We start from the raw sequence: 25489 nt of genomic DNA, 5'->3' as shown, positions 1-25489 counted from the left end.
AAATTATGTACCTGGTTGTTTGTTTTATGGGTTTACTTCTTTTATTCCACTTTTTCTAAAATAATTTTTCATCCCTTATGAGTGTTTCTGTGATCAGAGGTTTTCACTTTTCAACGCTGTGTTCAGTATCACATATTTACGTAATGTATTATAGCAGCTTTTTAGGTCCGTCGAAAAAAAAAAAGACTTTCAAAAATCAAAATGGAGGGTTTCTATTTTCAGTTCTCTTGTATGACTTCCCATAAATGGTTTGTCTCAGTCACATTTTCAGGGAGTCGACTTTGAATCAGACATAATCTTTCCAGTATCACATGACTTCATCATAAAGGCAGTACAAAGGCCTTCTACATGTTTATACTTTTCCTCATTAATATGCATGGATCCAATGTGTATGCAGCCCACAACAATGGAAATGATGTAATTCTGCTGCAGGCCACTTGGACTGAAAAGCCTTACAGTTTACAGATAACTGTGAGTCATTCAAAGATGTGACGATGCCACATTTACATGTCAAAACATTATCCAGTTACCATTTTGTCTTGGTTGATGCCCACACACTCAAAGTCATGTGAATCAAATTCAGTTCCAAGCTGCAGCATAGTACTTCTTTATATGTGAGGAGGCTCATCTGCATACAATTAAGCCAGTTGTTCATCAAGCAGAAACCTTTCCTCAAAGTGACGGCTGTGGCTGCTTGACTTTCGGTCCAATTATTTTCAACAAAGGGCTACAGTGCCTTTTCTAAGACAGTGTGTTTGTTCTTTATCCCCACGCTGCATGTCTGCCATGCTGGTTAAGGCTGAGACTCAGGCAGCTGAAGTGGAGGGGCCATATGGAGCAGATGGACAAACACAAAGTCCTCTAAACCCTGCAGACCTCTTTCTCTCTGTCTCCCCTAATTAACCCATATACTTTACCCAGACCCATGGTGGGATTACTGTTTATAAAGTACAACAGCTGACAGACCCCTCCACACACACACACACACACACACACACACACACACACACACGCGTGCGCACACAACTCAGGATGATGTTTTTTTCCTTCTCTTCTTCTAAAGCAGTAAAGATGAACTTAGTTGAACTGATTGACTCATCTTTTACAAAACATGTACCACGAGGGTACATGTCTTTAATTTGCTTGATTAACATCCTTTTTGTCTTCCTCTCTTAGATCCAGCTGCTGATTGAGATCATCTGGCCCCTGTTCATCTTCTTCATCCTGATCTCGGTCCGAATACATTATCCGCCCTACGAGCAACATGAATGTAAGCAGACCTTAAGGGAGGGAGGGAGGGAGGGAGGGAGAGAGACACGACATTAAAAGTGATTTAATCTCAGAAGAATATTTTTTACATGCAAATTTTAATACTACTGATGATAATTATTCTGTTATGCTATTGTTATAATACATTGTCAGTTTGTAGATAAAGTGTTTGCCTCTTGGTTCTTGGTAAGTTCAGCATGTTAGTCATCCAAGGTTTCCATGTTATTGTCACAGAAGTCACAGAAGGATCTGTTGGATTTGTCAATATTTGTTTGCACTGTGTGAACATGTGATAGACCCTCAGCTCCTGGAAAAGAATTACAGTATCATTCGTTGCCAGAGCCAATTTCACAACTGTGACCACGTTTCAACTCAATAAGATTATCACTGGTCGAAAGCACACACTCACACAAAAAAAAAAAAAAAATCGTATCAGCTCTTCAAAATATTTTTTTTTACTTTTGGAAAGGCAGGGTTTCCCAAGAGACATTTCTTCCATTGCTATTCATTTATTTAAGTTCTTACAGGTATTTTATTGTAAACTCGTTCAGATAAGTTTCATTTTGTACACGTGATTTCCGAGTTTTAGCAGAGTCAATAAGAGATTTTAGCCTGTTTTATGCCTGTTCACAAACACAGACTTACAGCACCGACTTTTGAACCGACCAGGTGTGGTTATGTAATCACTATGAGCTCGCATTTGATCGATCTGTTGACCACCAAATCAGTTCCCCTATTTGGAACAAAATCATTGGTACCATATCCCAGTGTATCACAAATCAGTCCAAACCTAGTTTAACCCAGTGAACTCTAAGAAGTATGTCAACTTCCTGACCCACTTGTCACTTGTATGCTTATCTTTTCTATAGCTAGTATACCTCCGTAAATTGCAGCAGTAGCAGTAAAATCAGCTGATTAGAGCCCATACAATCGAGCCCAAAGTTAAAGTCAGCACTTTTTAAAGCTGATTCCAAAGGCAGTGGCGGCCGCGGTCTGTGTGTTATAGCTTGCATAGGTTATAATTTGCTGGAAATCTTATTTTTGCAATGTGAAAACTCTTTTGAACGGTTCCCGGATCTGTGGGAATGTTCTGCACATGTAATTTCAGCTCCGTAGCAAATACAGTGTCTAGTGTTGGTGTTTGCACAGATAAACTAACGATCTCTTGACTGTCGTTATAACAGCAGACATGATTATTTACGGACAGTGGAGTAGTTTTTAGTGGGTGAATATTTTTTTTGAGAGTAAAGTGCAAGAACTTGTTACTGAGACAACACTCTTGGGAGCATTCAACTGATTTGCAAGAATGACAAATATCCAAATATTCTTCTCCACTTAGGTCTAACGATGTATGTAAATGTGGACCTCCCCTCTTTGTTACTTCCATTTAATTCCAAACTTAAAACTTATCATACTTGTATGCTTATTTTTCCAGGCCATTTCCCGAACAAGGCCATGCCCTCAGCGGGTACTCTCCCCTGGGTACAAGGCATCATCTGTAACGCCAACAACCCCTGCTTCCGCCACTCTACCCCTGGAGAGAGTCCCGGGGTGGTGGGAAACTTCAATGATTCTATGTGAGTAACATGACCTTCATACTTATTCATAGTTAAACCGATACACTGCTGTGATGGATTCAAAGTATTCACTCAGTGCAAAGGAAAAAACTGTTTTGTCTGACTTTGTAGTAACATTATTTTTTTAATCTTTTATCAACATTATATAATTCAAATTCATTCTTTTACAAAAATGAGAAGACATCCTCTCAGGCTTTTAAATTATCCAGTGATGTGAAATAGTGTGTCTATCTGTGTCTCTTTCTTCTCTCTCTGCGGACATGATCAGAATCTCCCGTTTGTTCAACGATGCCAAGAAGATCCTGCTGTACACTCAGAACGATAAGAGCTATGAGGGCTACAGGGGACTGCTGAGGGCCCTCAGAAAGCTGCAGAAGAACACTGCCGGTAAGGAACACACATTTGACTATCAGCTTGTTTTGTGTTTTATTAAGTTGTTGAATGACCAGCTGATTGATCAGTGAACAAAAAGCTGAGTAGTAACTTACTCAAACAAGATAAAGTTCACTTCTGCAGTGTAGCAGCTCAGTAAGCTGATGTTCGCTCTGAGTCCTCAGGGGGGCTGTTGAGGGTGTAACGTATCCCTTTCTTATCACTGTCTGCCAGCCCTGGTGGGCCCATCTTCTAAAAGCTCTTGTGACGTGTTAATGGTGGTTGTCCAAGCCAGGAAAAAACAGAAAGTTGTGCACCACCCTGACAGCCGAGTACAATCACAGCACAGATCTGTCAGTAAAATGCCAAGTTGTCCTGACTGCAATATTGCTGCTTCCTGTGTACGAGGACAGACCACAGAAGTTTTCTACCACTGATAAAGTGCACGCTAGTCCACAGACTCTGTTATCAATTTTACCGACACATTCAAATGTTATCTTAAATATTAGTGCTAAGGTTTCTGTTTCATCATCATGGCTGCGGCTGTTGCGGAGCAGAGAAAGATCGTCTTTCTAAAATAACATCTTGTTTATGCCCCCACTGTGCTGACTCAGTCAAAGCAACCTGAAAATAGGAAAGAGGGCTGCATTGAACTCTGCACCTACTTTACTTCACTTGAAGAGAGGTCACACAAACACATTAACTTTGCTCAGAAAAGATTCTGCTCAGGAAAAAGATTTTCATTTAAATTCAGTACCCATTGCTCTGATGTGGGAGGCATGCTCGGAGCAGTCTCTGTTTTCCAGTCAACAATGTTTACAAAGAAAACCAGGACAAAAAGAAAAAGGAAAACATGTTATGAAAAAGCCTTAATACTGTATAAAATGGAGGATAATAAGACAAGGAAGGGCATTACCAGGCAGGGTGCAGGAACAGTAAACAACAGTGACATAACCACTGACCTTAGTTAATTGCTAAAGTGAAATGAGGGAGTCTAATTAGACTGTGCGTTTTTTTTTTTTTGTTCCATTAATGTTGCATTGCTCTAGCAATATTTCTCTCATACTCATGTGATAATCAGTCCATTTGCTTTCTATAAATAGAAGGGTATTAGCTCGCTTTCACATCAGACCCTAATGTAAGAGTATATTGAGCAGAGTCTAACATCAGAAATTATGCAACAAAGCAGAATAATCAAGGTTTTTGTTGTTTTGGCTTCCGTCTGCTCTGTTAGCCAAGAGCTACAGTTTATTTTCCATTGCTCCCTACAAAGAATAGCATGGCCTAAAAAAACAGCGACATTTCACGATTTTGCTGTCATTCTGCTCCATCTTGTTTGCAGTATCCATTACAGGCCAGTAACAGCCAGTGATAGATCTTCTTATCTGATATTAATGGGTCATTACATTTAAACTGCACTGAGCAGAGCCAGGGTTCTGCCTTTTTTATTTTTTCCTAATTAATTTTTTATGTAAAATTTTTTATTCAGGAGCTTTTATTATTTTAACGAGGCTTCGGTGCATCTGTTCACTCCATCACAATTGATTTCTAAATGCACAGTGGTCTAAAAATACTCAATCCCATATGCACATTCCACTCAGTATTTGTCTGTAATCCACGTGAGGGAATGCACTGATGTAGCATGGGGACGGTCATGATGCAGGAGACCGCAAACAGAGCTGCAGCTGCAGAGTGATGCTATGGGAATAACAGCATGGATCAAAGAGCCCCTCACGTGTCTGTTAATAATTCAGCAACTGACAGGGTCAGCAAATGAGATTTACATTGACATGGAAGTGGGGGCTGGGAAAGGTCAGGGAGCGGTATGAGCTTTTCGCCTATAGCATTTTGATCAGGTCTAATGCATTTCTGCTGTATGAGACGGTACACACAACGAACATCAACAAAAAGAAACAAAAACAAAACATTTTGAGAACAGCGTCATGCAACATTTTTGAAGGGGGGGGGTTCTTACTACCAATATCATATCAGATGAGAGAAAAAATATGCTCCTATGCCACAGGTTTTTTTTTTGTCTTATCTTCCCATCTTTCTTTTCACAAAAGTGAAGCTGAGAGTGGAATTGCATAATAGAGAAGAACATCTTATATTTTTAGCCTTTCACCACCTTCATATTTTATCTGGCTGACTGCCTTAAAAGACTCCATTTGATTCAGAGGCTTGACATGTCTGAGTCTGATCTTTTAAAATGGAGACTGCTGAATTTCCCTGTGCTGCCTTTTTCTTGATTTTTATAAATCGAGTTTTCACAGACACACAAAAACACAAAAAGATCCTCGTATCTCTATCTCCATAAGGAACCTCAAGGACTACATTCATCCCTTATCAGTATAACCATAAACAGCCCCACACATCTACCTGAACCGTGTCTTTAACCTCAGCCTAATGTCTGTAACCTAAAAATAGCATCACATCTCAGACACGTACTGATTTAGAAGGTCTGAAACGCAAATGAGCTCTCACGGACAGCTCACTCCCACTCAGACATACAATCCAACAAGTTATTTTCCCTCCAAGCCTCCACATCAAAACAGCTCACCCATCACACAGCCATTTTGTGAGTTGATATCTCTGCTGTCAGAATTCATGCAGCAGCCATCTTTTGTTGCTCTGACTGCCAAGCCATTCATTCTACTACTACTATTAAATGTTGTGGTAAATTTTGGAATATGCACCTTACGTCTACAGGAATTACAAGCTGTCTGTGGGCGAGGTTTGCCACTGATGACACTGGTTGTTAAGGCGTGTGATGTCAGTGCTATTTAATTTAAAACAGGATCGGCACAACCTTAAGCGTGTGCAGACTTGTACGTGTTAATTTAGGACTTACCTTTGTATCCAGCTGGCTCCAACATAGGAAAAACACACACACACAAACAAACACAGATAAGGTTTGTAACTTCTTACGTTGTCTTGCTTCAACAGACGTTTCCGTCCCTGATAAGTCTGGGGATTTAGACCACTTATGCAGTGCAGCTAATGACACACAGATAAGATAAAATAAGGAAATCAAATACACACATAGACACACAAAAGCACCTTTGCTGACTACACAAATAATGCTTGACTTTCCATTTTAACAAGGTTGCACCATCTTGTCTGGTGTATCCTCAAGGGCTGTTGGATGCAGTGCACCATGGGAGCTTTGACTTCCTACTGGGACATTGATTAGACCTTATTAGCACTCTCCGGTTGGTCACCCCTGAGAGTTGAGGTCACATGCATGCACACACAGGCACAGGTGCACAGTTACACACACACACACACACACACACACACACACACACACACACACACACACAGAGGCCAATGGAGAGTCAAAACGATAGGGATGTCTGCATAACACACGCTCATACCTCAAACACAAATGGCACACGCTGTGGTGCACAACCATGGAAGCAGTAAGGGAGAGCGACATTACACATGATGCACTCCCCCGGCTCACAGAAACACACTGTTCTCTTTCACTTCCTCCCAGAGGATGCTCAGTTCAGTCAAACCAAAGTGTTTCCTGTTTGTCTGTCTGTCTGTGTGTGTGTGTTTGTGTGTGTGTGTGTGTGTGTGTAAGTGGTTGTCATCTGATAGCTATAAAAGATAGAAAGTAGAAAAAGACATACGGGAGATTAAGGGAAGGGAGGGGAAGGTTAAAGGAAGACAAGAGGGAGGGGGGTGGGGGGATGGGGGGGTGGGAGGACATTTTAAAACAAGAAATCAAAATTCAACTCAGCATATATTAAGTTGTCAACAGCCTGAAGGAGAGCAGAGTTGAACAGAGCAGGAAATAGGTGAAAGGTAGAGAAGGAGAAATTTGGGGAGGAAGAGAGACAGGAAGAAGAAGGCTGGTTGGCAGTATCTGTGCCAAAGTGGAATGCCCTCTAGTAACCCCGAGTGAGTTCGCTGAGTTTAGGAGAAGACAGCTGTGTGTGTGTGTGTGTGTGTGTGTGTGGTGTGTGTGTGTGTGTGTGTGTGTGTGTGTGTGTGTGTGTGCGCGCGCATGCGTGTGTGCGTGTTGTTCGCATGCAACCACACAGCTGACTCAGGCTTGTTTCAGAAATGGTTTGACTTCTCTGGAATGCAGCAAAAGTACAAAAAATTCCCAGAGCACAGTGAAGACAGTCTGAGGAGGTTTATAAATTTAAATATATAATTTTATTTGGGATCAATCATTTAATCCAGTGAAATTTTTTTTTTATGTTCTCAGATTGTGTCCTTTTGTTATTGGTTTTCACTCATCATTAAATCATACATTCTTTCACTGGGGTTTCCACTGGTTGTGAAGAATTTCTGGAATATTAAGGACTAAAATCCAGACAATAAAGTCTGTGAATTTGATAAATACTGGTATGCTGGTTTATATGCCAAGATACATTTTGTAACTTGTTTTGCTCAGTCATTGCATGTGGAAGTGGTTTGCAGCCCAAATTTAAAGTGAAACAGTAATGAAATTTTACTGTCCCTCCCGCTGGGACCCCTGCTGATTGTCCTGGTATCAGTATCAGCGACAAAATAAAGATGCCTTATTTTTTCTGGGTCTTGTTTCTCATTGTTTTTTGACTTAATACGTTTTTTTTCTCTAGGTTTCAAGCTGAAGGACTTTTTGCAAGACAATGAGACGCTCTCCCACTTCCTGCATCACAATGCTTCACTTCCTCGTCACGCACTGAAGCAGATAGTGGAGGCTGACGTCAATCTTGAAAAGGTAAACATTACAATTAATAACTTTTTTTTTAATAAACCCTTATGTATATTTTTTGATTTTAGAACTGTAATACACTCTTTATTTTCACATATGCCAAAGTTTAATTATAAACTCTCCTCTCATATTCCTCAGCATTCCCCCCTCAGTAAATTATAAAAGTCACTGATTGATTTGAAGTTTCTAACACAAGAAATAGAGAATTGTTGTAAATTAAATGATTAATCCACATGGATTAACCTGTATCAGATGCTCATACTGCCTCAGTCCCAAAGCAAAAAAAAAGTACACCATTATACTCTATACAGCCTCTTTGTTGTGTGCTTTTCACATATGAGATAATCATGCTCCCCTGGCCACAGTGCTCGTGCATAAATCCAGTGACCTTGGCTCGACAGTGTCTGTTGGGCCACAGGACTCTGCTGTGGCACAACTAAGCCCTTAATACCCAGCAGAAAAATCACTGTGGGTGGGGGGATAGATGGTTGCAGACGCCGTTGGGCACCTAACACCCCCCCCCCCCATCTTTCTCTTCCTCTTCGTTTTTTTTTATTTGAAAAGAAAATCTAATTTTCTTTTGGATATATATATATATTTATTTTCCTTTCATCTCTGTAACCTGCCTGTAACCTGATTCATTTTTCTTATCTCTTCCTATTTTCATTTTTCTGGTTTCCATATTTCTCACTCAGTCTCCTCTTTCTGTTATTGTTATCATCTCTTCTCTAATTTCATTCCTCTCTTCCTGCGCACCTTTTCTTTTTTTCTAACAAAAATGAAATAATCTGTTTCACAGCAACACCATACACATGTTGTCACACATACACACAGACCTCCTCCTCCTCTTCCAATATTATTTGTTAAGCCCATATCACATACATTTACTCTTTCGGCTACCCAGGTCCACCCCAACAACAGCTCCCAACCCAGCCCATCACATCATCCCTGCTTTGCAGTTGGAGGGCTGGGGTCACATGACTGCTCCTCTTCCCCCCTCCCTTTTCCCCGATTTCTCCTCACGTGGAGGGATAGAGACTAAGAGACAAATTCACGTTCCGCGATATGAGTCTGTGCAACCCACCCCACCCCCCCCCCCCACCCCCTTCCTGCCAGACATCTATTGATCAAAGAGGGTATAGTACAGACTATAGGGCAGAGTTTCTGTTAGTCTAGAATCATCAATAGGAACAATATATGAGGAGAGGAGTGAAAATTAAGGGAATCTTATTATTATGTTGCCCCCTGCTATATGGAATGAAAATTAATTTTTTCAATTGTTTGACAATTATTCTGCAGCAATGAGATGCAAAACCCTTATTTATATTTGGAGTTTTTAGAACTGTAATAGCCTCTTTATATTCACATAATCCCTCCTCTCCCATCCTTCAGCATTTCCTCTTCAGTGAATGATCAAAATCACTGATTGATTTGAAATTGTGAATTGTTGTAAAGTAAATGATTAATCCACATGGATTAACCGGTATCAGATGCTCATACTGCCTCAGTCCTCAAGCAGACAAAAGGACAGCAATATACTCTATACAGCCATAGACAGACATAAGGAAAATATGTTTTGAATTCTCTGCATTGGATGATGAGTATGATTCCCAATCCTGCCTGCTGTAAGCCCTAATGTCTTTCCAATGGAAAGATTACCAGCTGTGCCTGTGTAACACAGACTGGTCAGGGACATTTAGAAGATAAGTCATGTGCTTCTTTTCTCTCTCTCTCTCTCTCTCTTTCTCTCACACACACACACACACACACACACACACACACACACACACACACACACACACACACACACATATACGAACATCTTGACTCTGTCAGAGAAAACAAAGCCTCTGTCCAGTCCTTGATGTCCCAGAAAAAGGACATTTGTAACTCAGCCCACATGGGCTCAGCTGTTTGCTCTTTCAAATAACCCGTTTTTTAAAAGGAGGGCAGAGAACCAGTTTTAAATGACAATTTTATCAGAAAAAGAAAAACAATATGGCCTTTTTTTTATCGTCAGACGAGTCTCTTGGAGTGGAGCTTTATTTGGATTACAAATTGTCAGAAAGCTTTAGTGAAGATATCCTTGGTATGCTCCAGCATTGACATTCATAACATTGCTTCCCCTTGTAGTTGCTCTGGTTAATATCTTTCACTGAGCGTCACTGTTTAATTCTCATGGTCAGATTTTAGGAATGTAACTGATACATAACGATCTTTAGAGTCAAGAACAACCACCAAAGGAACTCTGTGTTGAAACACCAATAGTCTTGCTCAACAGCATATTTATGCAACAGAACTTGTAAAGGCATTTTGACTCAAGTTAAAATATTCTTCTCTATAAATCTTTGCATTTGCTTTAGGTCATTTTTATGCTCGTGAAGGGGACATAGAAATGATTGACAGGCTCATCTCTAAATATTCATTGGCAGGCTGCTTGACTTCTTTGTTGTTTGTGGTATATTTCAGTATATGAAGAATGAACATACAATAAATTCAACTTGAAGAGCAGCCCCTTGTGCCACTATGTTGTCAAGTTAAAATTTGAACAAAAACTAGATCAGGATATTTATATCTCCTCCTGTGTCCTTTCACAGTCTCTAACACACGCCATGCTCTTTTTTTTCTCTTTGTCCAGGTGCTGACTAAAGGTTTTGGCTTCCATCTCAGAGACCTCTGTAACACCACGCCGCTGGAGGAGTTTGTCCACATTGCTGACCACAACGTGTCCCGTATGACTCAAGAAATTATCTGCAAGTCCTCCAGTGACTGGCTTGACAAAGCCCAGAGCCACTTCCTGTCCAACTTGGACTTCCTCAAACCCATTCGGGTGAGTGCATCTGTTGAGGCACACATGTAGGCCCATTGGTGAGTGTGATGGTCACATGTTTAGTAACTGCCAGGGTTCGATTTTTTTGTATGAAAGTGTAAATCCTTTAGATTTATAACAAAAAAATGAGAAGCATCATGAGCAATCAGACCAAACCTAGATCTCACCAGGACATTGTATCTTGTCCAAACAAGGACGACACTCCCTTCCCATTTGAACTGGAAAATTCATTGTTTCATCACTGACCCGTGTTGCTTCACCACTAGATAATTGGGTTTCCTCCAGCATAAGTAAAATTAGGGTGTCTTTGCCAGGAAGTCAATATTAGATATCCTAAGAAAATGCAATACTTTTCAGTCAACTGGGAGTCATATTATTACTTGGAAACAACAGCGTGTTTCTTCTGTCTTAACAAGTCAAGGCCTTGCTATTTTATTTGCTCTAAGCACTGTTTTCCTATCAGCAAGATGGGTGTTTACAGAATATGAGTTGGGAGATGATGAACAAGGGCACACACACAAAGATACACAAGAGAAAAGGCAAACACACATCCGGATGGTAGATGGTTGTTCCTACACTTCAGAGACTGGTTGTAATAGCCTTTTGAGATCATTGTACTGTGACTGCTAAAGTGGAGCCAATGACTGTGACACCAATATGATGTGACAGGAGGAATCACTGTTTGTATAACTCTGGCAGCTCTATTCATCCATTTAAAGTAAATCCCCTGATCCCTTGTCTTTTCTGGTTACTACAAAACTTGTTGTTTTCCGTATCCACTTGTTTTCTGTTCTCGTTTTCACTCCTCCTCCCGTCCTCTTTCCTCCCTTTACTCTCCGTTGTCACCTCTCCTCTGCCCGTATCTTCCACAACAGCCTGCCCCCTTCCCATAAAACCCATGACCTACATGTGAGTCACGATGGTGAGCAGGATGGCAAGAGGTGAAAAAAAAACACTATGTTCTGTAGCACTGATCTTTAGAGGGAGAAACAGACAAAGGAATAGACACGGAGAATGTCTTTGAAAAATGATCACAAAGTCAGCAGAGCTTAATAACGCAGATGCTTGCTGTGCTGTTAAAGAGATTAGAAAGGCTTTACTCCCATCTCTTGGTATGAGAATGAAATCAGTTTCTGGCTCATTGTGGATCTGATTCACCCGCAAAAATCACATCTTGTTCTTCTTCTGTGACCAAACTTTGATGCAAGAATGGAAATTCCTTTCTAGAAGTATCAAAATCAAGTAAATAGTGAGGTCAGGAACTCTTGCATAATTCAGCTTTCTCCCATTAGTTACACTCTGTATGGGTGTATGTAAGCCGAACAGCCACAACATTAAAACCAGTAACCAATGAACAAATGAGAGAGAAGATACTACAGAACAAGCTACAGTATCTTTCTCTCTGCCTAGACTGCTGCTCTGTCTTCAGCGACGCCTGTGCTTTATCAAGTGTCAGACGTTCCAGCAGCTGACAGCTTAGTGTGATAGATGAGAATACACACACACACACACACACACACACACACACACACACACACACACACACACACACACACACACACACACACACACACACATAGCAGTTTGACAGACAGGAACACAGGAGGTCAAAGCCACACTGACCTGTTGTTCTTTCTCGCCTCCCCTCTTCCCTGACCTGCGACCCAAATGTTGTTCTTCTGCTTTCTCTCCCACCTCTCCTTTACCCCCCCCGATAATAAGAAATTATAAAGAAATTATAATAATAAACCTAAAAAAAAAAAAGAAAGTTAAAGATGAAGACAAAAGGCACATAACGAAAAGTAAAAGTTTACACAAAACACATGATTTTCAACACAAGTTACATTTATATTTTTGTGAATTTGAGATTTGATTTGTCCTAATTGCGTTTTCTCTCCAACAGAAGGATGTGAGGTCAGACCCCAAAGTCGTTCAGGAGGTCTCAGCTGCAACCGACAATCTTCTGGAGAGCCTGGGAGCTCTGGCCGTGGAGGTAGATAAACCACACACACACACACACACACACACACACACACACACACATCACAGATCACACTACCCACACATAAAAACAGGACTACTGAAGTATTTGTTTCCAAAGTTCAATCTTCAGTAGTAATGTTTGTGAATAAAATCAATTCTTACCAAGAATCAGCTCATGGTGAAGTTGTTTCATTTATTGTAGACACAGGTCATTGTGTAGTAATGCAAGTTGGGGGAGTTAGGGTCATGGCCATATTGACAATATTACAATAAAATAGTTTTTAATATTGTCAAAAAAGAAATGAAAAGGAAGATCCCTAGCAAGTCAAGGCACACTGCTTCATGGTAATAGAAAAAGCGATGTTCAGCCAAGCTTTTATGAACATTGTCGCATGACTTAAAACATGACTGACGCACATCAACTCCCCAATGGTCCTCCTTAAGGTCGGCCAGCTGTTTCGTGTCGATATTGGTCTTGTTTGTCGACATTCAGGCCTTTTTAACTTTCTTCTACCACAGTGACAGAGTGCTTTGATTTTCTATGTATGCCACCCCCCTTTTTGAAGCCGGTTTCCACCTCAGATTACTTTTCTAACACAGAGATGACAGATAAGAAATTACAGTTCTGCAAAAAAAAAAAAAACATTTTCTCAAGGTCAGAAAAGAACAAACAGGCTGTGTGAAATTCCCCTGTAGATAGTGGCACAAAAGCCTTACTGAGCCAACAACTAGGTGCACTGTCTTAACTGTCTCACACACACATAAACACACACAGGACATAGGATCTCATGCAGGCACATTCTCCTACACACACACACACCCATGCCTGGCCAAAGCTAATGTAACCCAGTCTGAGCTAAAGGAATGTAGTGGGAGAAAAGCAGCAGTTGGTGGTGCACACAAACTCTTTCTCTCTCACACACACACACACACACACACACACACACACACACACACACACACACACAAACACACATAGCCCCCTTCTTCTCTCAGGCTCCTGTTCTGCTGAGTTAGCAAAACATAAAATCCCAGCTGGATGTGTGTGTGTGTGTGTGTGTGTGTGTGTGTGTGTGTGTGTGTGTGTGTGTGTGTGTGTGTGTGTGTGTGTGTGTGTGTGTGTGTGTGTGTGTGTGTGTGTGTGTGTGAGAGAGAATGTTTGCAGCTTTGATAGCATTTTTTGTCTAAGTTGGTGTAAGAAAACCAGTGAGCTGATCCTTTCTTATGTCTTCACCCACTAATGTTGCAGCCTACATCAGTCCTACTTATCCTCTTTCCACTATATCACATTCCTTTTTGCTTGGCTCTGTGTGAGCGGCCAATGATTTACAAAGATGAACTCGGGATATACAAAAGACAGAAGTGGAAGAATGTTAACGCAATGTCATCCTTGCACAACATTCTGAGTTTCGACATGTTTTTTGTTTGTTTCTGAACCAACTCTTATTGATCTTTTATACTCCTGTGGAGACTTTGTGCTTATTTTAGGCCAGTGGCACATCAGGTATGACATGTCAACACACTGTGACATAGTCTCCAGTGTGTATTACTGTGTTTGAAGCGGATTATGTGTGTTTGCTTGTGTGTTTGGTGGACGAGCTATGAGGCTGGCAGAATGGAGAAATGTACTCATGTAAACTCTTAATTCGTAATCATCTGCCTGTGTTTCAATCCAGGGCTTATCACTGTTGAAAGGCCAAAAGAACTGCGGCCATAATGTATTTTCAAAATGTCTTTTCAGGAGGAAAGAAAAAGCTCGTTTTCACATTGTAGGCCATGTGACAAACCACATGAATATTCTGCCAGTGGAATGAACATGTAGAAATAAATCTTGGTTTCTCTGCATTTAAACTTGTTTCAGGAATTTCTCTGAATATCTTGAAAAGAGTCTGAAACAAGTTTAATTGCACTTGAAAAAGTGACAAATTTTCTCCCTTGCTCTAAGAAAATATATAGAAATATATAAGAAGAATATACTCAATACTGAATAACACAGTGACAATGGATGTTGCAGCACCATATTTTAACTGAAGGGAAAAATTGTGCTGTAAAAAATGCAGCAAAATCTTAGTCACTGTTATCAGACAAAGTTTATAGCCATCCATTCTGCATACTGTTTACCCCAAGATTTGCAAGCTGATAAGAAGAAGGTGCGAGCCTGGCACTGTGTAGAAATGAACGGGAGTGCCACATGGAAAATGATTTAAATCTTACAAATTTACATAATCTTCATAACCAGAATAAATTGTGACCAATAGAATATCCTTCACTAATTTCTCAATTAAAGCCCATCAATAGCGTTCAACCTGGATCCTCTAAATTTACTGTTGTTAAATCCTAATTAGTTGCAGTATTCCTCCTAACCTTTTTCTCTGTTTGTAAGCAGATTATTCTGTTTCGCTCAGGAGGCCGGCGGTGCAGAGATTTGAACTCTAATAATCTGCACTCACTCCCACTCATTCCCAACCTATTACAGCACCTTATACCAAAGACTTTCATTATGTTGGGTGATAATTAAGGAAAAAGAGGTCATTAATTTCCTCTCCAGGCAAGCCTGGCAAATGCTTACTTTTTTGAATAATTTATTGTGATTTTAATCAACATGCTTCTCGAAAACATTAGTGACATTTATCTTCTTTGTATTGTTTGCCTTAAGTAGCTTAAGCGGTTGCTTAGCAAAGCAGTAGGGAGTGAATAAACTCGAGTAACCTCTACGTTCCAAAGCCTGATCGCTGTCATCATGGAGAAATCTACAACCTGATATCTGGATGGAAGATTGATCAGAGAGTCTCTAAATTCAACTCAACCTCTTACCGTTTAGAGTTTACAAGAACGTGCTGCAAAAATATGTTAGTTTTAACCTCATTGATTTATCTTCATATGATTCATTCTAAAGATTGTCAGAGGGAGCAGAAGTGACCTCTAATAACCTCAAGACAAACTAATTCCACTGTAATACCTAATAATATTCACGTCACAAGCTAGTTTGGATGTGGTTAAAATATTTTATTTCATGTTAATCAATTTACGATTGGTCCCTGAGCTGCTCTGGTCTAAATAACTGTGTGCAGGAGTGGAAATTTGAACTATAGTAACCTCGTACAGGCTCCACATTGAGGTTACTCTGGGACGATCCTCTTCTGCTGCTTGCCTGCCTTGTGTGTGTGTGTGTGTGTGTGTGTGTGTGTGTGTGTATTACTCACCTAGTCACCCAAGTTAACTTGGCCATCTTCCCTCGAGGGAAATGACACATATATTCAGTCACACAAAAGTGTTCTCAGCACAGGCGAGTGCATGCACGCATAAGAAGTTTTGGATGGCAGAGTCGTAGATTTGGTCGGATATTGGTCTCTGCATGTGTGAGCGTTTGACACTGGAAAAGGAGCAAAAAAGGAGGAGGAGGCTGAGGTTTCTGTCAGTCATTGCTGTGTTTTTGCAGCTACTGTAGCCTCTGGTAACGAACAGATGAAGGCGCATATTTACAAGTACACATGTAACACACATATGTGCACATGCACCACCCGTGACCTTTTTAATGCATAAATACATACAGACAGCCAGCCACATAAGAAAACCACCTACACACAGACCCAGATATGCACCAAGTCCAACACACACGCATGCACATCTTTATCACACCTGTTTTTTTTGTGTGTGAACAAGCAGAAAAGCATGTGACAGTTTGATGTGGCTGAAGGCTCAGCTGCAAAGCAACCACATACAGAACGATCTGTGTGTGCGTGTGTGATCTGAGACGCAGCAGTTCTCTGTCTCACTTTCTCTTTGTTGGAGAACAGTGTTGAATATCGTGTTGACAGGCAGAATAGGAATTACGTGCTGTTGACTGAACAACAGGTGTTGTGAAGTAACGCAGAGTCGACAGAGAAAAGTGTTATTTGTTATGAAACAGCCACGCATTGGTGTGTCAGGATGTTCCGTGCGTTTGTGCCTCATCCCACCAGTTTGTGTGTTGGTGTGTGCATGTGTGTTTGTATAGCAGTGAGTGTGTAGTCAGTAACAATTGTCAGTGTAACAGCGCTCTACTTGAGGAGCCTGCGGAGGTGCCTATTAGGAGAATGACCGTCAGTAACCTCTCTTTGTTCTCGCACCTTCCATTCCTGCCATCTGCACTCACCCCCCCCTCTCCACTCTTCTTTCTTTGTTTCTTTCTTTCTGTCTTTGTTTCTTTGTTTCTTTCTTCCTTTCTTCCTTTTTTCTCTCTCTCATTTTTTGTCACCTGTCTTTGCCCTTCTCACATTTTCACCTCAGGAAAAGTCTGATTTGGTCAGCCTCCATCCTTCACGCACAGAGCCCGAGCTTACCATAAGCCCAAGTACCCTCCTCTGGTTCACGCGCAGGAAACAAAAGCTCCCCTCTTCCTCTGCCCTTTCTTTGTTTCTCTTGCACGAAAAACATAAACCCCCTCCTTTCATTCCTTCCCTATCACGGGTTGGTGACATAATTGCGTGTGCAGTTGACCAGTTTGTAGACTTAAACGGGGAATTTGTGATGACTTGTATCCTGTGGTGACCTGTAGTAACCTCTGTGTGAACCAAAATGAACTCGCTGCTCCCGCAGGAATGATGTAACACTGCATATGACTGTTGATATGATATCAAAAATTCTCTGGGGGACAAGAGGAATGCGACAGAGTTATTTTGTTGTTTATTTATGACAATCAAAGGCAGCAGAATTGTATGTTTAGGTTTGTGCTTCCAGGTATTATGCAGTTTCCCCACACACTTTTAGCTCAGTTTCCTTCACCTGATTTAAACTTCATAAGGGAAATGTGAACAGATGGAAAAAAACAGGAGAAAAATATGTGTGTTTCTCTGTAATGACAAAATTATTTCCTCCAAAAAGTGCATGAACACGTGAGGCAGCACTGAAGACTACTGCTTCTACCACTGTGTGATTAATTCTGCGTGAACCTCGTAACACCAGCAAATACAATCTACTTACTTACTTTAAGAAACTAGATGAACATACGTCATCATAGTTGCTTTAATTATATAAGTAACAGTGCAATAACATGTTAGTAACACAACCTGGTACATGTTATCTGACTTTTCCTCTAGATAGAAATGCAAATCCACATTCACACACACACACACTCACACACACATGCAGGCGTGCACAGGACTGGGAACAGCAGTCAAATTTATCTTAGTAAGGCAGACAGCTAAGTGCCAACTGTCTCCACCCCATAGTGCGACACTTGACTTCCATGTCTAGAATACCACCACTCATGGCACAGATGATAACCTTTGATAACTACATCTGCACACACACGCAGACACACATACATGTACATGTGAGCAGACACATACACGCTGCCTCTGTTGTGACAGATGATAGTCTCTCATGTTGATGCAGACATATTATTTTCACTTCTCATACTGTGAGTTACAGTATATGAGACATGTACAGAGCAGGTTTGAACACAGATGTGGTGACACGAAGGAGATATGGCATACAGTACATTCAGGAAACTCATCAACAGTACTTAGAGTCTTTGATCTGCTGCTGGAAGCTGATGTCATGTAGGACTAATTTCACAGGCATGGATATAATTCCCAGACTAAAATTATTTTTCTACAGATTTTTCCTGTAGTGTTCATTTCCATGTACTTTAAATCACCTTGAAGCATGACAATGTAGCATTAAAAAAGCATTACTGTGTGCGTTGGAAGGCGACATCAACACTCACATCTGTATGTGAGACACTGTAATTTTTTTTGTTTTGGTGAAGATTACCAGTTTTGAATGTTTGTGTGTATGTTTCTGGGTCTGGGAGTTGTGTCTGATACACTTCTGGCTATCTACCAAAGATCTTCATGCCAATATTTCTGTGTGTGTGTGTGTGTGTGTGTGTGTGTGTGTGTGTGTGTCTCCACCAGCTTGCCAGTATGAAGAGTTGGAAGGATATGCGAAAGGAGATCCTGTATCTAACTGCAAATGCCACAGGCTCTCCAAACCAGATGTACCAGGCCGTTTCACGTATCGTCTGCGGACACCCTGAGGGAGGTGGCCTCAAAATTAAGTCTCTTAACTGGTATGAAGACAACAACTACAAGGCCCTGTTTGGAAACCATGGTAACGACAGTGACAGTGAACCCCTCTCTGCTTACGACAACTCCTCAAGTAAGTGTCTAGGGCAGATCGACTCTAAAGGACCTTTTCTTTTGTTCACTTTTGTCAGAGATCAGAGTCCTTAACAAGTCCAAATCAAAAGACTCAAAATGTCTTTGTCTTTGTTTCCCAGCCCCTTATTGTAACAACATGATGCGGAGCCTGGAGTCCAGCCCCATTTCCAGGATGATCTGGAGAGCTCTGAAGCCACTGCTCATGGGGAAGATCCTGTACACCCCAGATACTCCTGCAACACAGAGGATCATCCACGAGGTACAACAGGCCCCTCTCATGTCTAAAAGCCTATCAGAACAATCATTTACAATGAATTAAATGACTAAGGATGTGTGTGTGTGTGTGTGTGTTCGCTGCAGGTTAATAAGACCTTCCAGGAGCTCGGCGTTCTGAGGGACCTTGGAGGGATGTGGGAGGAGATGAGGCCCAAAGTTTGGAACTTCATGGAGAATAGCGAGGAAATGGACCTGGTTAGGGTGAGTGGGATGCACTGACATTCTTCACGTACACACATCAGAGCTGTGTTCTCAGCGTTCTTCCTGTTTACATAAAGGGTTTAAGCACAGCATTTCTCCGACTATTTTTCAAGTTTTCAAGCTTCTGTGGAGGTCTCCACCCCAGAGTTTTAGTTGCGATAGCGACTACCCCGAATATAACAAAGAGAGTTTATGCTTTATTAGCTTCTTCTCAGGCTGATGAAAGTGCTTGTAACCATGCAGGAAGAGGACAGAGGCAAAGAGGGTGAACATGAGAGAGACAAAAATCAATGAATAGTACACAGACAGATAATTCAGATGAAAGGGACAAAGAGCTTAGGTCAACCACAAAATTTGATTAGTTGAGATAGATAGCTAGATAGATGTTGTATTAAAATGTGGATCTGGCTGCCATCTAAAAACATGAAGCAAAGCAAGGCTCGGCCTCATTTAAATCATTTGTTCTCAATGATCAGATCAAAGCGGGGAGAAGCACACAGCGTGTTGGTATTTGTGCTCACAGGACTATTTGTTCTGTCGTGATTAATGGGTGTAAAAATGAAGCCTGTCTTGCAGGATCAGACATTTACAATCATGTGCTTAAGGAAAAAGTCCCATATAATTCACACTTCTTCTTCCCTTTTCTCATCTAAATTGCATATGCACCGCTTCCACCTAGTGGTGAAAGGTGGTATTTTTGTAGAGTACATATGTGCGTCATATTTTCTAACCAGTAGCTCAAATTTAACACTTTAATTTGTTCCGATGACAAGTTTTCGAAAATAACAGGGCTTATATAGTGTTTGATTAGAGGAAATAGGTTTCTCTGTCTGGGAAAGAGGGAAATGGCTGCAATAAAAGAGTCAATGATTTTGACAAAAGCCTTGAACTTGGACCTTAGAAATTCAAATGATAGTAAAATAGGTCACAAGCCACACAGAAAGGTACACAAAAACACACTCAAGAGAGTGCAGCAGTAATAAGGGTCAGAGAACCAAACAAGCCTTAAGACATACTTTTTCACTGCTGTTTGACATACATTTTACAGTGCAGGAGGAAAAGGGTTAAAAAAAAGATGTTAAAGTTTTATGACAGCATAAAATTAACTCTTGTAAAATTCAGGTATTTGGGTTTTCTTTATCTCAATGTGTAATAACACGTAGACTCTCAGACACGAATACATTGTCCATAATAATCAATATAAATCTATCACATTGTTTTGTTTTTGCAGACCCTGCTCCAGAATAACGCCAGTGCTGCATTCTTAAACACCCAGCTCAGTGGGACTGAGTGGCACGTGTCAGATGTGTTTGAATTCCTGTCCAAGGCCTCAGAGGACCCAAGACCCGCAGGGTCCACCTACACCTGGAGAGATGTCTTCAACGAAACCGACCAGGCCATACAGACCATCTCACGCTTCATGGAGGTTAGTGTGTGAGCGACGCATCACCAAAAAGACAGCATACACAAAATAAATAATAATAACAATAATTATGACAAAAATAATAATAATAGTAATAATATACAGTATTATATATGTTGGGCCATATTTGTATGGGTCTTAAGTTGAGTCTGTAAAATAGCTGTTATCAATCCTTCATTTAGGTCAAGATGCAAAGAAAACCTCGTGGAGAAATAGGTTAAATGCCAATTGTCCATTTAGGTCAGAACATTACAAAATCCTCCAGTATCTTCCATTGTTTCCTAGTGCACTTTGAACTACATTAGGATCTTGGCACAGCTATTAAAAGCCTTGAAATCAAATGTTCTTTTCCTTTCCTTCCCTTGTCGAGTTAAATCATTGCTATGCGGAGTGTGTCACTGCTCCCTGTCTCCGTGTATTGGGTCAGTATGCCAGAGCCGAGCTTTAGCAATAAACAATCACCCCTAAACTCCTGCCAAATGTTGATCAATGTTCATGCCCCAGTGATTGGGTAATTATTGTCTAATTCATCTGTGTCAGAGAATTTCTTCACTCAAATGTCTATAAAATAAACATCATGTATCTCTAATATATATATATATATATATATATATATATATATATATATATATATATATATATATATATATATATATATATATATATATATATACTAATAATCAGATTGCTTCAATAAATAATGATGTTTTCCACACCATACGCTGATGACGTAGACAACTGATAAGAGACTGATGATCTTCTAAATATAACAGATGATTTTTTTGTGCGGCCACCTCATGACATTAAACTCACCTCAGTGTCCTCTTCCCTCTTATCACTGTGAATAATGCAATAAATCATTTACAAATAGAGAATGTTAAACCCTAACCTCAGGTCAGTTAGGTATCTTTGTCACACAAATATTGAACTCACTGAATTTTCTTTGACCTTGTTTACATCTAGCAACACTGCAAACGACCCACTGACCTACCAACTGTGCCTCCCCTTTTAAGAGGATCATATTATGTGTATAAACTGACATTTTTCACACCAAAAACTATGTCAAGGCCTCACATGACCGTAAAAGACTGTCACGCCCGTAGGCATTAGGAGTGCTCATGCAGTATTTTCATTACGCCATCAGAACTCAGTGGCTTCTCACACACTCGGAATGAGGGGATGGGGTATAAATCATCTTATGTCAGCTAAATATGTGAGAGGTAATCTGTAGGAGGTCTCAACAAATCAGCTGAACAAAATGTGCTATGGTTACTCATTGTCTACCCAAGTCACATGAGTTTGTGTATAAAGTTTATAGTTATTAAGAACTTCTGAGCAATATTTGTGAGGAAAAGGGTGTGATTGTTTGAGGAGGAAATTTCATGACCTGTGTGTAAGAGTTGATTAGTTTGTTTTGGAGGCGTTAAAGAGCTGTCAGTCAAAATGAGCTACAGGCGGATGACTCTGTAAACAACAGCAACTTCAAAACACCATTAGGACCATTTTACATTAACATTTTAAGTAGTATTATTTTTCTGCAAAACATCCTACCACTTGTCTGTTCTCCTTTTACATCCTTCTTTAACTAGACATTTACATCTTACAACAGCTAATGCTCTTTTCTTATCAAACGGATCAACACATGGCATAAACCCCCTCTCCCTCCTTCAGTGCGTGAACCTGGACAAGCTGGAGCCAGTAGCTAATGAGGAGCGATTGGTCAACAAGTCCATGGGTCTCCTGGACAACCAGAAATTTTGGGCAGGAATCGTGTTTCCTGACATCGCCCGTAGCAACAGCACTGACCTGCCTCCCAATGTCAACTATAAGATTCGCATGGACATTGATAACGTGGAGAGGACGAACAAGATTAAAGATGGGTAAGGGTCCAATTATTATTTAATCTGTGATCATTTGCAGATTTTCAGAGTTTTATTTCGTCATGAGACTTCTAACCTTCATCTTGCATTGTAGGTATTGGGATCCTGGTCCCAGAGCTGACCCCTTCGAGGACCTTCGGTACATCTGGGGTGGATTTTCCTACCTGCAGGACGTCATCGAGCATGGAATCATCAGAGCCATCACTGGCACCAAGGAGAAGACGGGCATCTACATTCAGCAGATGCCTTACCCCTGTTACGTTGATGACATGTAAGTGAACAGTGTGGGCGGAAAAACAAAAAAAATCTTTCCCTCTACAGGTACTTGACTGGATGTGTGGCTCATTTTTTCGTACGTTTTTTTTCACAGCTTCCTTCGGGTGATGAGTCGTTCGATGCCTCTCTTCATGACCTTGGCATGGATGTACTCAGTGGCCATCATCATCAAGGGCGTTGTGTACGAGAAGGAGGCACGGCTCAAGGAGACCATGAGGATCATGGGACTGAACAACGGCACCCTGTGGCTCAGCTGGTTCATCAGCAGTTTAATCCCACTGCTGATCAGCGCGGGCTTGTTGGTGATGTTATTGAAGGTTGGTGTTAGACTTAGACAAGTACGCATACATGTGCACAAAGGCATCATCACACAGGAATGTCAACAAATTAGAGGGGGGAAAAAACTGACATATTCACACTGATCATCGCTGATGGTCACTCTTGTTTTTCCATGACTACAATTCTTCATTGTCAAGAAATGTCCTCATCTTGTGGAAAACAAGTGATATCATACTGCTGTAACCGGGAAACAATTTAACTCTGCTTTTCTTTCTCTCCCCCCCACACCCCACACCCACCATTCTCAGATGGGAAACCTGCTCCCTTACAGTGACCCGGGTGTTGTGTTTCTATTCCTTGGATCATTCGGCGTAGTAACCATCATGCAGTGTTTCCTCATCAGCACCCTGTTCTCGCGTGCTAACTTGGCAGCTGCCTGCGGTGGGATCATCTACTTCACCCTCTACCTACCCTACGTGCTGTGTGTCGCCTGGCAAGACTACGTCGGCTTTGGAGCAAAAGTTGTTGTGGTGTGTGGAAGTAATTTGATAATACACATGCGAATACTCAGCATTTTGTGTTGAGTGTTGTGCTGAGTTGCAAGTCTCTAGTATTTGTTGAGATGGACAAACCCAAAAAGTCACATGTCTGTAAATCTACATGCATTCTGTGGTTATTAAGTTATTATGGAGTTATTTTTTCTCTCCACTAAACTCTGGTTTCTCTGCTCTTCCCTCAGAGTCTGCTGTCTCCTGTTGCGTTTGGGTTTGGCTGTGAGTACTTTGCCCTGTTTGAGGAGCAAGGTGTGGGTATCCAGTGGTCGAACCTGCTGGCCAGCCCTCTGGAGGAAGACAGCTACAACCTGACCACCTCTATCTGCCTCATGCTGTTTGACGCCGTTCTGTATGGAATAATGACCTGGTACATCGAAGCTGTGTTTCCTGGTGAGTCACGGACGAAGTTTACAATTGTGTTTCTAAATCAGTTATGTACAGTTGCTAGTATTATGAGTTCTTGAGGTTTTTTTAGTGGACGTGGCAAAAAGATAAGAATAAAACCATTCTTTCTATTCCAGGTCAGTATGGGATCCCCAGGCCTTGGTATTTCCCTTTCACTAAGACGTACTGGTGTGGGGAGAAAGAGAACAAGAACCTCTCCACCCCTCTGTCAAAGAAGGGCAATGCTGAAGGTGCAAATCATAATCATTGTTTTCATGGACGAATATTCAGATACAAAACCTTTACTGAAACATCGTCACATGTGAAGGGTTAAGTCTTTTCAAACATCTACTTATGTCGTTGTCTTTACTTTATCCACAGCTGTGTGTATTGAGGAGGAACCGGGCCACATCGACCCTGGTGTCTACATCGAGAATCTAGTGAAGGTCTACAGCCATGGAAACAAGCTGGCTGTAGACGGACTGTCCCTGAGGTTCTATGAAGGACAGATCACTTCCTTCCTTGGACACAATGGAGCTGGCAAGACCACAACTATGTAAGATAATGCACACGTTATCGTACAGTACAACTACAACGCTCCAAGAGAGGAGTTATGGGAATTTGAAATCTACTCAGTTGAGATTGTGATTGACTGTTGTGTCTCTTCCTGGTTTTCTAATAGGTCAATCCTGACAGGGTTGTTCCCACCCACCTCTGGTACAGCCTACATCCTCGGCAAGGACATCCGCACTGAACTGAGCACCATCCGACAGAATCTGGGCGTCTGTCCCCAGCACAACGTACTTTTCAGCATGTATGTATCCAGTATCAGGGACTGAATTCTTAGCATGCGTGTAGCCTCTTTGTGCTCTGGTAATCATGTGGTTTGTTGACTTGCTGTAATCCAGGCTGACGGTTGAGGAACACATCTGGTTCTACGCCCGTCTGAAGGGGCTGCCGGAGGAGAAGGTGAAGGCTGAGATGGAGCAGATTGTCAACGATGTTGGACTGCCTCACAAGCGACAGTCTCGCACCAGCACCCTGTCCGGTCAGTTTGATTATTTTAAATTTTGTATCTTCATTTCTGTGTAAAGGGCGATTTTCAAATGTGTGATTCTAACTTTTTGTCCCTGTTGTCTTTGTAGGTGGGATGCAGAGGAAGTTGTCGGTGGCCCTGGCTTTTGTTGGGGGCTCAAAGGTTGTGATCCTGGATGAACCTACTGCTGGCGTTGACCCTTATGCACGCAGGGGAATCTGGGACCTGCTGCTTAAATACAGACAGGGTGAATACTACTATACTTGATATATTTACTTTTTTCATTTTT

At 41.2% G+C, this 25489-nt stretch overlaps 1 protein-coding gene across 4 annotated transcripts in view; it reads left to right on the top strand.

The window, feature by feature from the left end:
• Positions 1-25489, top strand: part of LOC130166991 (phospholipid-transporting ATPase ABCA1-like) — a 41568-nt gene that overhangs the window by 4370 nt on the left and 11709 nt on the right. For all 4 annotated transcript variants that reach the window (XM_056372880.1, XM_056372882.1, XM_056372879.1 and 1 more), the window contains exons 3-22: positions 1177-1270; positions 2705-2846; positions 3115-3233; positions 7817-7938; positions 10571-10762; positions 12666-12755; positions 18646-18889; positions 19011-19150; positions 19252-19368; positions 20600-20794; positions 22463-22671; positions 22766-22942; positions 23042-23264; positions 23535-23756; positions 23966-24170; positions 24302-24415; positions 24546-24720; positions 24847-24978; positions 25073-25212; positions 25310-25447. In XM_056372880.1, coding sequence (XP_056228855.1) covers positions 1177-1270; positions 2705-2846; positions 3115-3233; positions 7817-7938; positions 10571-10762; positions 12666-12755; positions 18646-18889; positions 19011-19150; positions 19252-19368; positions 20600-20794; positions 22463-22671; positions 22766-22942; positions 23042-23264; positions 23535-23756; positions 23966-24170; positions 24302-24415; positions 24546-24720; positions 24847-24978; positions 25073-25212; positions 25310-25447 — 3190 coding nt within the window. The remainder of the gene's footprint in view (positions 1-1176; positions 1271-2704; positions 2847-3114; positions 3234-7816; positions 7939-10570; positions 10763-12665; positions 12756-18645; positions 18890-19010; positions 19151-19251; positions 19369-20599; positions 20795-22462; positions 22672-22765; positions 22943-23041; positions 23265-23534; positions 23757-23965; positions 24171-24301; positions 24416-24545; positions 24721-24846; positions 24979-25072; positions 25213-25309; positions 25448-25489) is intronic.

Source organism: Seriola aureovittata, chromosome 3, assembly GCF_021018895.1.
Source record: "Seriola aureovittata isolate HTS-2021-v1 ecotype China chromosome 3, ASM2101889v1, whole genome shotgun sequence".
NCBI lineage: Eukaryota > Metazoa > Chordata > Actinopteri > Carangiformes > Carangidae > Seriola > Seriola aureovittata.
Note: the sequence above shows the minus strand (reverse complement) of the source record. Positions and strands in the feature narration are given on the sequence as shown.